The following is a 13,809-nucleotide window of genomic DNA, read 5'->3' as shown; positions in this document are numbered from 1 at the left end:
ACCTCAGTTAGAGTTAGGTAATGTGTCCTTTACGGGAAGTTGGAAATCAGCCCTTGGTAGTTGGTAAAAGGGTGTAATCACCTTCTTTCTTTTTTAGGGATATTATCTAAAACTTGCTATGACTTTTTTTGCATTTTCCTTAAATCTATCATGACTTTTCCAAGCCTCTAGAGAGCCCCTATTTCCTATTGATGAGTTATTGTTCAAAATTCATCTTCCATTATGATTTTCATTAGATCATTAACAGAAGTTGTCCATATAATCATTTGAATATTTTACATGACCAAACTACCCTTGAATGATCATACAACCTTATTAAATATTTTCATGACAAAATTACCCAACTACTACAGGCCTGATGTAGGTTCGGGCTCAAGTCACAAATAATTTTGTCACAAAAAATACTAATAAGCTTGATTGGCCATTTAAGAGTAATTTGGTCATGTAAAATACTCAAATGCTTGTGTAGACAACTTTTGTTAATAATCACTAACATTGATTTAATGAAAATCTTAAAGGAAGGTGAGTGACACTAAAAGTCATGGCTAGTTTTAGGCTGCATTTGGCATTCCTTATTTTAAGGACTTATCTCTTTTTTGCAGTTAAAAATTCAATGTTCATGGGACATTTTAACTGCAAAAAGGAGATAAGTCTTTAAAATAAGGAATGCCAAATGCAGCCTTAGATAATATCCCTCTTTGTTAATATAAGGGCAATTTAGTCATAAGAAAATTGTTTATCTTCTCATTCACTATTTTTCGTAGAGCTGCACTTTGGTAAGATTGCAAATACAAATATGTATGGCTCAAGAAAATGCATAATTGGTTTAGTTTTGCATGAATAAATTTTGTATTTTTGTAAAAGGCATTTGATTGTGTTGGGCACAAACACAGATTTGAAGACTGAAATCTACCTTTTTTTTTTCTTTTACATTGACCAACTTTGAGTGTAAAGATTGCTTCCATTTTTTGAAAGCATACTTTGCTCCCATTTTGAATGCAAAAATGTGAAAAAAAAAGGGAAAATCTATAATACCGAGAAAGACATGGTATTGAAGAGTTTTGGCCCATCAAAACCCACTTGTAAACTTTGATAAATTCCACCTGATTGGTTAACATGCTTACGATACAGGTTGATTGGTCACAAATTTTTCCGATATTATGTCTTTTTGGTATCATAGTCGAACCCAAAAAATTACAAATGTGTTGCCATTTTTAATACAAGGATTTTTTGCAAAAAAAAAAAAACCAAGTTTGGTTAATTGACAAATTCGGTTATGTTTCATAAATAATATCGAATTCAGTAAGAGAAAACATAGACATTTTATGATGAAATTACCCTTTGTTAAAAACAGAATCCACCGAATCTTGTTTCATTCGTTCTTCTCCAAGCTCGAGTGATTTGGGGGCTCCCATTCTCTATCTCACGTAGATAACTGAGTAAGCATCTATTCAAACTACAGTTGGATGGGAAGCATGGACTCCATCTTCAAAGCAATATCAGAATCTACAACTGAGAAGCATCGACTCCATCTTCAAAGCAATTTTAGAATCTTCAACTGGGAAAAATCGGTTCCATCTTCAAAGCAATATCAGAAAATGTATATATGTTCAACCGTTAGTTTCAATATGTTTTGTCTTTCATGCTAGAATTGATGACAGAGGGTTTTGACAACTAAAGTTCCTTAGTGCTTGGTTTGGTTCAAAGCGGAGCTCCAAATCACTATTTCTAATTCTTTGAACACCTTCACCATATGAATAGCTTGAAAAAAGTTTTGGCCTCCATAAATCCCATGCATGCTCTTGAGAATCAGCATAGAATTAATTTTTTGCACGTTTGATTTTATTTTCATGCTTAGGTTGATGGCAATATCATATTTATTCTCTACCCTGAGTAGATTGCATGTTGAGAATTGAGCTAATTGATTATTCAGATTATGCAAAATAACTTTCTCTAATGTTAATTAAAATAAATAATTATGGACAAATCTAATTACTTGACATAAAAATAGTCATGTAAGGTGTTTATTTCATTACTCATATAGACAACATAATATTGTGTCTTACTTCATTGATGTATATGTAAGTAATTTTGTCTTTTGTTTTTTGTTCATTCTATTCAATCTGTTTTTTTGTTCTTCAAACTCATATGGGAGAATATGCTTTGTTCGTTAATGAAAAAGACCATCACGATTAGATCTTTTGACCCCTTAAAGATCAAAATAAAATAAACAGAAAAAACCCATGCATTAACAGATTCCTAGGTATTGGCCCCATTCCTTCATCATTGAAAGTCTTTGATTCCAGCCATATACTTGGTCATCATCAATAACACAACACATGCATTAACACATAAACAACAATATTAATTACTAAAACAAAGCTATTTAGGGTTCCTTTCTTCCCTTTCTATTGATTTATTATTTACCTTCATCTAAGAATCCAACAATGACATCTTGCCCATATCTGGCTTTGTGCATTAAACCTTCTCCCTTACTCCTATCAAGTCTATCTTTTACACCCAGAAATTCCCAAGACCTTGTAGTCTAAAGAGACCACTTCTTTGCTTGGTTTGGAAACACATACACCACTTCATCTAGATCGATTGGAAATAAGCCATTTAAGATCAAAAGATAAGCTAAAGATAGAGAACAAGAATGACAAGAACCCAATTGGAATTTTTTCATACCAGATAATTTGGTGACTTCATCTGGGCTTAACAAGGTAGCAAAGCCATTGATGTTGTTCTTATAACTATAGATTATTTTATGAGAAGGTAAAGTAAATTTATTAAAAAAGAGAACTAGAATACAGCTCAGCCCAAGAAAGGCTGAAACAAATGCCATTACAAACTCCAGACTAACTGAGTTCTTAGGACATGAGATACATTCAAATGAGTAAAAGCCGGATTGATAGCATCCCAGGAAGTAAGCTTGCCCACTGCACAATGCACCATCTCTTCAAGACTCTTCTTTCTGTTATAAAGCACTTTGTTGTTCCTCTTTGACCAAATGGTCCATAGAATAGTTGTCAAGATTGTCTTCCACACCACTTTTCCTCTTTCCTTCAAGCCTCTGATTTTCCAACTAAAGAATTCTTTGATAGTTCTTGACATGACCCAATTGAGTCCCACCACCTTGAGAAAATGAGCCCATACCTCGGCTGCTATAGGACAATGCAAACACAAATGATCAGTGGATTCAGGATGTGTTTCACATAGCCCACAACAAATATCAGAAATTTGAACCCCTCTCCTCACTAGATTCATTTTGAACAAGCATTTGTTAATAGTCATAGTCCAAACCAGAAAATTAACTCTAGAAGGACTGACAGAAGTCCAAGTCTGCTTATTTGGAAAATTCTCAATAACTGGACTACTTAACTTGCAAGCTGAAGAGTTAACTGAGGAGTTAACTGAGAAGCACCCATTCTTGCTCCATTTCCAACTCCACTCAATATCTGAATTAAAATCTAAAACCTGATTTTGAAGAATTGTCAGCAACCTTACAACCTCTTCCAATTCCCAGTCAAACAAGTTCCTCCTAAACTAAGGGACTCATGCTCTACATTTTCTGAGATGGAATAATAATAAGCAATCAAAGCATCTTGATTTACAACAACTTGAAATAGGAGAGGGAAGGAATCAGCCAGAAGAGTCTCCAAGCACCAAGGGTCATTCCAAAAGCAAACTCTATCACCTTTTCCCACTTTAAAATTTAGACCTTCCCCTAAGGAAGGGAAAAACTTTAAGATACCCTTCCAAATTGAACAGCCCCAACTAGAGAAGGGATCTTGAGAACTCCAATTCCCACTAGTTACTCCAAATTTGGATGCAATAAGGTTCCTCCACCAAGAACATCTTTCATGAGCAAAATCTCCACAGCCATTTACTAAGGAGTGTCGGGTTGAAGACCTTGATTTTCCTTTAACTTAATCCACCCTCTTCCAAAGGGAGGCAAATCTAATCCCATCCAACCCAATGGATTTTCTTTTCATCCTCCCAACCCTTCAAAAGAAAATTCTTTTGTAGAGTCTCCAACTTTTTGGCCACTTTGGAAGGGACTGGGAACAAAGAAAAGAATGAAGTAGGAAGATTAGTAAGTGTACTTTTCGACAGAGTAACTCTACCTCTAAAAGAAATAGGTGGTGGGTGTTTATAGTTCTTGTAACTATAGATAAGGAAAGCCTCAAGCATCCTCTTTTCTTTATAGTGGAGAGAAACAAGTGGTGGGAATCTTCAATTTCATGCAATGCTTTCTCTCCATTGTGTTCTCGAAAGTGTAATACATAAGGTCGCTGCTAAGATTAAGAATTTTGGTGAGAACATTAGCACAAATAAAGAGAACAATTTTTTTTTCCACATTTCTTCATCTATGAATAAATTTGGAGCATTATGTTTTTATAGTAAAGTGTTTGACTCACAGACACTTATTGTCCATGTTGAATAATTTTAAACAATTTTATGTTTTTTACTTATGTACAACAATATGGGAGAATGAGGACGACATGCTCAAGATAACACACCATATGTGCCTTTGATACGTTTTTTACTTATATTTTTTACTTGATCTTTCATCTTAGCAATCCAATCTTATGTTCCATGCAGATCAACTCTTTTCCATTAGGCATATTAATGGGTATGGGCTGCTCTACCCCAAATTGCATCATGCATCTATTGGGCAAGTGCCATTCCACAATGTTAAAACACACAAGCCATGTTTGTGCACGTCCATAAATCTTTGCCTCTAGTGCCTCTAATGGGACTTTTTCAGCTTTCAAATCATTATATGGTTGCCATTTAACCTACAATTCAAATAAAGATTATAAATAAGTGTATATATAGAAGTGAAAAAAAAGCATTACCAATATAAACTACTTACATGCTCTATGCGGAGCAAGTCGAGCTCTTAGCGATAAAATAAATGGTTGTGATGAGGGTTTATTCTGTATCTAGGCACCCAACACTTTGCAAGTGACACCTTTCTTGTAGAACCAATAAGGGATGGTTCTGGATAACCAACCAATAGATGTTCATGTGCCCAACACGGTTAGGTAGTATTGATTTAATATAATAGTGCACAAATTGAACAAATACAAAATACCATAAAAAACATACTTACAATAATGTTAGGTATACATATATATTTCTGCAACTAGGAGATGTAGCCTTTGATAATGATCTATAGAGGTATGCAAGAGATGCAACACCCAATGCATATTTCCATACCTTTGTAATATTATCGAATAATTGAAGATAAATCGGGTTGACAGAAAACTTGGTACTATTAGAGAAAATGGTACATCCCAGCAAATATAACAAATAAGCTCTAGTATGATGTAGGATGACCATTTCACTATGATTTCTCAACAAATGACTGAAAGTGTCTCTTAACAATTTTATTGACACTCTTCCATTTCTTATTTGTGGGTTTCTAGATCCTAAGTGTTTTAAACATAGATCTTTTGCCTTCATGCTTGAACCTAATACCACAACACCAGAAACTTAGAGGCCAGTGATATACCCCACATCCTATAATGTAATTGTCATTTCACTCCAAGGTATATGAAAGGTATTTGTTTCATTTCTCCATCTCTCAACAAGTGAATTGACCAAATGATGGTCAATGTGTATATGTCCAACTATGCGAAGTGGTTCTAAGCCACATTGTCTAACGAGACCCTTCATATCTTCATTTTCAATAGCCCACATGGTTAAAGCCTTTGTATGCTCAATGCACTTCAACATTCCCCTTTCCTACAAAGAAAGAATAAGTGATTATGTATTGTGTAATTATTGGGTTATATGCTTTAGTTAATTATTGAATCAATTATTCCTATTACCTTTCCTTGCCATATTTCTTTGAAGACATGGCTATCTTGAGCATACAAAATAGATGGATCTTCAAGTCCTGGATGATTTTGTGCCATATTGCATATGTAGACCACTTGTTAGTATATTTATTTATAGATTGTTTAATCATATTTTCTCTTGATTCAGATTCTTACAATCTCATGGAACCAAATGAAGTAATAGACAAATGCTTATAGGGATTGAAAGTAATCACATATGATGGGAGCCAAATGAAAGCAAAACTTCTTAGGAATATGCTCATTCAGTTTTCTAGAGGAATCAAGTTCCAGATTGGTAATTGATCCATATTAAAAGCTTGGAATGATAATTATCAAATAAAAAACTTATTATGGCTAACAAGATACAGCATTTGCCTGAGTCGATCATTGGATATCCCTATTAATACTTCTCCCCATGTGATATCTTGGTGCATACATAATTTCCTTTCAATATATATTCTTAATATTTTCTTGTCTATCTTTGGATAATCTTATGCTTTCAATTGACTTGATGTTGTGACACATTGGCTTGACCAAGTTGTTTTGCCTAATTGTGGATTTGAGATCCTTTTTTTTTTTTGTTTCTTGATAATTATGCAGAATTTTAGGCTATGCTTTATTAAGATCCTGCTCCAAAGAATTACTATTTGAAGCATGTGTTTTGAGCCAACAATGATTATTTTTTGAAGAAAATATTTATTCGCAAAAGTCAATTGTTAGAATGAGTTTTGAGCCCATAAAAGGAATTAGTTCCAGAAATTCTCATACATCCAATCTTAAAAGTGATTCATAGAATTAAAAATTCATTGGAATTATTCTTTGATTGGATTCCAAAAAATAACCTTATTGAAGAAGGTGAGGAGGGGGGTGACACTCCAATACAAGAGGAAAGCAAAGAGCTTTCAAACTACTACTTAGAAAAACACCCCTTCTAACTATCATAAATGATAAAAGATCCACTTGTTATAGATGTTGGATTTCTGAATCCCCTCAAATTATCTAAGGATTAAAGTCCATGAAAATTTCAATCATTCAATGGGCTTTCCAAAGGAAGCGACAAATAGGAAAAAGGAGCCAATTCCATAAGATGTTCCTTATACTATTGCTGGCCAACAGGCTACTAACCCCACAAAGTCATCGGGAATAACCTATTACCATCTTCTCATCTTTAAGTTAATGAAGTTACAATTATTGATCCAAGAAAACCTATTACGATCCTAACAACTTAGCTAAATGCCATCACACAGAGGCTGAAAATCTGTAACGGAAGTTCTAAAATATTAATAAGAATGAGGTAAAAACACATTCATTTGTCATGGCTTTTCCTCTCGCAATCATATTGATGGTATTCAAGAATTTATTCAGGTAAGCTGTCCACATGAAGAAGCACGTTTTGGTTGGAATTTGAGTAGACCATATACACTGCCAAGGGAAGCACGTTTTGTTGGTTAATTGTACTCTTCTAAATTGGGGGTTGTTGGCTACTGGGAATGTTAGCAAGGGGTTGAATGGGTTAACATACCATGCCCATGACCATTCCCAACAACTTAGGTTGTTGGCCTTCAACAACCAACGTTTTTTTCTTTTAGGCATTTCATCATATAGGTGGGAGTTTAACTTTCTATAACACTAAAAATTAGTAACTACAGAAGGAACTAGTTATTCATCAACCAAATGAACAAAGAACACATGAAACAAGGTGCTATGAATCAAAAGAAGCCAAAGTTAATTGCTTTAATTGACCCAGGACTGCTGGCAAACGTCAATTACTTAAACAATAAAATACAAATACAAAGAAACAACAAACAACAAATAAAAAGAGTTGGAGAAACAAGAAACAAGAAAAAAGTGCATACATTCATTTTCCTTCGAGACTCTACCCGTCAAACAAAGAAACAAGAAGAAAAACCCGAGATACGAAATCAAACTAAGTGTTTTTCTAATAAAACTTAAATAGCAAAATCAAACTAAGAAAACCTAGGATACGATACCTCTGAGAGATGACAACAAGCTCAGATTGATGTTTACACCCTATTGTTGCAAGTGCGATACAGGATTGAACTTGGAAAGATGGAGCCTTCGAGGTTAGAAGAAGAGACCCCTCCCTGCTAGGTCTGAAGTTTGCAAGAAGACAAACAACCAAACGGGATAATTTCAAACTCGAAATCAAACTTGGAGAATGGAACCCCAAATCACTCGAAGTCGAACTTGGATCGAGAATGGGACCCCGAATTACTCGAGATCAAACTTGGAGAAGAATGGGACCCCAAATCACTCAAACTCGAACTTGGACAGAGAATGAGACCACATCACTCGAACTCGAACTTGGAGAAGACGAATGAAACATGAATGTCTTTTTGGATTCGATGGATTCCGTTTTTAACAAAAGGGTAATTTTGTAATAACAAGTAATGTTTTCTCCCGCTCAATGAATTCACTATTATTTTTAAAACATCATTGAAAAAAGCACTTTCGCCCTAGGAAAATAATTTATAAAAACTATATTGCACTCTATTTCAGAATTCTAAATTCTATTGCAGATTTACAATAATTCAAAATTTTAAATATCTTATAACACCAATATTCATCCATGTTTTGACATCAATTCAGAGCTGGCACTTACTCTAATTGTACGTTAGAGCTAAGATTTATTACCAAAAAAGGTATGATACACCTTCGACCAATTAAAAAATAGAACGCCTGTGATTTTTTTTTTTTTTAAGTTAAAAAACACGGCATTTACCACCTGATCGATTGGCACCTTTATTGAGATCGATTGATTGATATCATAATCGAACTGTTAGATCGGAATATGTTTGATAACAGGTCATGTTTTCTAGAAGACGCCATACGTGACGGAGTCAGATCTCCTGCCCACATAAATTATAATCACGTTTATTCATATAACATGGCAATCACACATGGAAAACATCTTATCCATGTTTCCGATTGATAGGGATAATGTGTTGAGGGGCATAATTCTTGTGTGTAGGAGATGTGGAGTCAATTTGATGTCGAAAATGATTGACCATTAATGGGATTACATGGCAACTAGTAAGCTGTCCGAAATGGCGAAAAGATATCAATTTGAGAATCTATGATGCCGTAAGGATATGATACCTGAAGAAGTTTGAGGAATCAAAACGCTCCCGCCAACCAAATGCGATGAAAACCACCTGATTGGCTATGACCTTTTCGATATCATGTATTTTCGGTATGAAAGTTGATGAGCATTGTCGTTCAGAACGGAGACAGGAGACACTCCTGTAGGTGTCGCCCCTCGCCCCCCAAACTCTGCTTACAAATGCAACGTGGCATTTTTTGACCAAATTAAAATATGGTAACCGTAAGATCAACTTAATCCTCTAACCTTCAACGGGTGATATTGATACACGTGGCATGCGAAGACATATTCGAAAACTCGAAAAGAATTAAAAAAATAAAAGTTACAGGAAAAAAAGCAACGTTTATTAAGGAGAGGGAAGGTGAAAGAAGACACTCCGGCCGTTAGGCTGTGAGTAAGCCCCGCCTTACTCCGCGGGGACTCCATAACAGCACCTCGATCCGATCGCAAAACCTTAAAAATAATTTTCTCTCTCTCTCTCTCTCTCTCTCTCTCTCTCTCTGTTTCTCTCTGTGTGTGTCTCTCTCTTTGTTTCTGTTTCTGTCTCTCTTGGTTCGACTTAACGAAGCTCAGAGCTTCCGACGATCATGGAGGAAAAAATCGAGGACGTCGACGGGGAACCCGTAGTAACTCTAAGCACGGGACGTCCGCACCGTAAAACGAATTCCTACACTCAGTTCGGTAACTTCGGTTTCTCAGGAGGCACGAAGCGCAATACAGTGAGGAAGCACAGCCTCGACGAGGAACGAATTGGTAAGAATTTCGATCGGTATTTAGAGTTGCCCGACGATGAATACAATCTCTCCGGTGCTGGTGGCGGCATTGGTGGTTTTGGTAGTGTAAGCGAGCGTGAGTATATGAGCCAATTCAAGGAACAAAATCCTGCGGACGGTTCAGACGAGCAGCGGCGGCCGTTGCCAGAGTTTATAGGTAGCGGTGGTGGGACTGGGATCTTTAAGGTGCCGGTGAGGGCGGCGGTGCATCCTGGTCGTCCGCCGAGCTTGGAATTGAGGCCTCATCCGTTGAGGGAGACGCAGGTGGGGTCGTTCTTGAGGACCATTACGTGTACTGAGACTCAATTGTGGGCAGGACAGGAATGTGGTGTTAGGTGTTGGAATTTCTCGGATGTATTTGTGCCCGGGTGTGGATTTGGAAAGGTTCGGAGAGGGGATGAGGACGCGGCACCGTTCCAGGAATCGGCGCAGACTCCTCCGACAATTTGTATTGTTGTGGATAAGGGGAATAGGTTGATTTGGACGGGGCACAAGGACGGGAGGATTAGATCGTGGAAGATGGATCAGTCTTTAGATGGAACTTCTTTCAAGGAAGGCCTCTCATGGCTCGCTCATCGTGGGCCTGTTCTATCCATGGTTATCTCTGCTTACGGTTGGTGTCCTTCTTCTTTTTTTTTTGTATAATAGAAATAAAATTTTCATTAAAAGAAATATAAGTTACAAGATCAGGTGCTAAACTATCACGAAAGAAAGAAATTAAAAAAAAAGGAAGAATAGGAAGATAACATCAACAACATCCACCAACACCCAGTGCAAATCCCTTCAAGAGTCATGAGCATTCCCAAACCACACCCACGTAATGATAATACCTCCATCTGCGAAAGAAAAAAGACCAACCATCAATTGTTCATTTTGTTCTTTCCTTTTTTTTCTCTGATTATTTGGAATGCTTTTGTGGAATTCCGCTTATTTAGAAATAATTCTGAGAAAATGGTAGTTTGCATGGAAAACACGAAACTAAACATGGAAGACGGGAATATGATGACTATATGGTGCTCTTGGATTAGTTGCACTAGATGGTAGAATTGTTAATTGGGTATCTGGAATCACACATGAATTATTTTGGAATGGAATTCATTCATTATTTATTTATTTTTTTCCCAGGGTGTTCGAATTTACAAGATTAATATTTTAACCGGAAACGTCAATGAAATGACAAAAATGAAGTAATTTTAGGACTTTCTGGAACGAAGCCATCAAGCCATTTGGAAGTTTGCTACTATTTCTTGATTATTTCGAATTCTTCTCCTTTCACAGATGTTACCTTAACTAAGTAATTTGTGGTGTGACTGGTGTCTATATACCGCATGGGCAATAAGCAATTAAGTTGCTTCTTTCTTTCTTATTTTTAATTTGATGATTTAAATTGTTAGATCCTGCCAAAAATACTGTGGACTCTCTATCTAGGGAGGGAATGCATAGAAATGATTTATCTTCAGTATGCCAGATCTGGATGGGATTTATTGAGTGTAAATAGTAATTTTTTAATAGAGGAGGGAGCATGAATAACTTATAATATAGCTCCTGGCTATGGTAGCAACAGAAAAAGAATTCTTTATTCAGTCCTTAGTATTGAAAATACAATAGAATAGAATAGGTTGTCCTCTACAAGATCTGTTGACACTCTTTTATAGACCCAAAAGCAACAACTTCCAACTTGTTCTTGCACTCTAACTCCTACTTCTATTCATACTTCAAAAATATAGAAACTTCCTTTTCAAAATAGGACACTTCCATAACTTTCTAGTTCTAGTAAAACTAATTAAATATAATAAACCAGAGTTTACTATAATAATAAGTCATGATTCACTATGATGAAACTTGCTATGTATAGTGTTACAACCTGGGAAGAAGGCAAGAAAAAGGAAGGGAAAAGGTAGAGAGAGGTAGTGTACAGAAGAAAGTAAGTAGGAAAGAAAGTGAGAGAGAAAAGAAGTCTTGAGGAAGAAGATCTGAACCAGTCTCTTCTCCCCCATTGGCCTGAACTATTATTCCACTGTTTAGAAATTATAAAGTTACAAAAATGACCCTGTTAAGTGATTTTTAATAGGGGAAATACAAGGCTATACCAAAAGACAAAAATGCCCCTCATGGGCATGCATTTCAACACTCCGCCTCAACCTGGATCATATATATTATAGAGCTCCAGCTTGTTACAAATATAATCCATTCTAGTATAACACAAGCTCTTGGTAAATAAATCTACTAGCTGATCTTCTAACTTGACATAAGGAGTAAAAATATCACCATTTGTCACCTTTTCTCTTACAAAATGACAATTAACTTTAAGTGTCTTTTAAAAAGATCTTTTATCAAGATGAATGAATGAGCAACATTAGCAAATATGAGGTTTTATAGGAATTAAGAATTTAAGACCCTAATATGGATTTGTTTGGACTTTTCTCGAGGGACTTGGTACAAAGGCAAATCCTAGAATCAAGAATGCATAATGTTTAACATCATATTAGCTATTTGAAGTAATGCAATTGGGAAAAAAATAAAGAGATTAAGAGTTTACTTGCTTGAATATGTTTTATATGTAATGTTTGATTTTATTTTTAATTTTCATTTTAAATATGTTTTACATGTTATGTTTATGTATTTTAATTTGAGACAATAGGTTTTTTTAAAGCATTTATTTTTAAATTTAAGTTCATATTTTTAATTAACAATTTGTTTAATGTTTTGTCAATTTGCATATTTTTTGAGTTTTTGAAAATTTTGTCATTTTTTTGAATTTTTTTAGATTTTTCTTTTTTGCATTTTTTGCGCCTTGCTTCAAAAAGGTGTGTGCGTCGCTTTGGCCTTGGGCACAAAATGGCCCTAGCTCTTTTTTTTGTGCCTTTCGCTTTTAAAACACTGCTCTGAAGTAGTTGAATGATCATTTCTGGGGTTGACATACCCTTTGGATACGAGAAAACACCTCAGAGAGGGAAGGGAGATCACTACTTCCCAAGGTTTGAGCCCTCACAGGTTCAAACTTAAACCCCAGTCCTGACAAGAATTTGGCAACATCTAAATGTTCCTGTTGAGCTAGTTGTACCTTTAGATTGGGGGAAAGAGGTTAATAAACATTCAACTCATTCTGTAGACTTTTTAAGGTAGCATAATATTCCTTGACACTCTTATAATCCTGTTGAAGAGAGAAAAAATCTTGGTAAAGTTGGTAGATCCTTGTTACATTATCCTGCTTTGAATACAATTGTTGGGCATGCTCGCAAATTTCCTTAGCAGTATCCAAGAACATAAGATTGGCATTAACATTTTTCTCAATACTATTCCATAAGGCAGTCATAATCTGAGCATTTTCTTGCACCCATTCACCGTAGCCTTCAGACCCACTCTTCGGTTAATATTCGTTAACATATTTCAACTTCCCTCTTGCAATTAAGGAAACTTCCACAGATTTTATGCATGGTACATAATTAGTACCATTGAGCTTAACAATAGTTAATTAGGTGTTCATAAGGTCCGATTGCACTACTACAACAGACTTGGAGTTACTATTGGTGGCAGCCATAAGTAGAATGAAACACCAACCAGCAAGGAAATCAGTCCCAAAACTTTATTCACCTCGACTTCTTCATTCATCACTGTTTCAAGTCAATTGATCCATCAACTTCATGAGTTTCATCTAGTATCACTTCCACCTCTGCTGGTTGACCCCCTTCTTCAGATTCAGCTTCCATCACCACCTTTGCTTCTTTCACTGGTTTAGTTCTGTACTTCCTTTTCCTTTGGAAGGCATTTAACTGAAAAATTTTGCACCTTTCTTTCTCTACACACCCTCCTTTCCATCATCAACACCACCCTCTTTCTTAAATTCTCCCAGGTAGACCCGCTCACCTCCCCTTTTTATTTTTTTTTATCAGAAACACAGGAATAATTTCATTAATAAAAAGAAAGCATGGGTACAACAAGAGGTTGTGCAAAAAGAACACAACTATACAAAAGCTGACCCAGCTCAATAATTACAATTGAGCTCAATACATATGAGTTCTTTGCCCCTTGCTTAACTAGACCATTTACCAAGCTGTTGGCA

The 13,809-nt window shown here is 35.8% G+C and overlaps 1 protein-coding gene and 1 long non-coding RNA gene across 3 annotated transcripts in view; both read left to right on the top strand.

The window, feature by feature from the left end:
* Window positions 1–1,137: 1,137 nt before the first annotated feature.
* Window positions 1,138–8,228, top strand: LOC148801114 (uncharacterized). Its single transcript, XR_016084003.1, has 2 exons — window positions 1,138–1,600; window positions 5,998–8,228. It is a non-coding gene; the product is annotated as an uncharacterized LOC148801114 (long non-coding RNA).
* Window positions 8,229–9,325: 1,097 nt separating this feature from the next.
* LOC104592526 (type I inositol polyphosphate 5-phosphatase 12-like) overlaps window positions 9,326–13,809 on the top strand; it is a 95,134-nt gene continuing 90,650 nt past the window's right edge. Inside the window, exon 1 of one of the 2 annotated variants that reach the window (XM_010251948.3) lies at window positions 9,326–10,359. In XM_010251948.3, the coding sequence (XP_010250250.1) occupies window positions 9,561–10,359 (799 nt within the window). In that variant the 5' untranslated portion in view covers window positions 9,326–9,560. The remainder of the gene's footprint in view (window positions 10,360–13,809) is intronic. The other variant, XM_010251956.3, reaches the window with a different exon arrangement.

The sequence above is a fragment of the Nelumbo nucifera genome, chromosome 3 (genome assembly GCF_055504915.1).
Source record: "Nelumbo nucifera cultivar China Antique chromosome 3, China Antique-T2T, whole genome shotgun sequence".
NCBI lineage: Eukaryota > Viridiplantae > Streptophyta > Magnoliopsida > Proteales > Nelumbonaceae > Nelumbo > Nelumbo nucifera.
The sequence above is the reverse complement of the archived record's forward strand: the minus strand, read 5'-3'. Positions and strand labels throughout refer to the sequence as shown.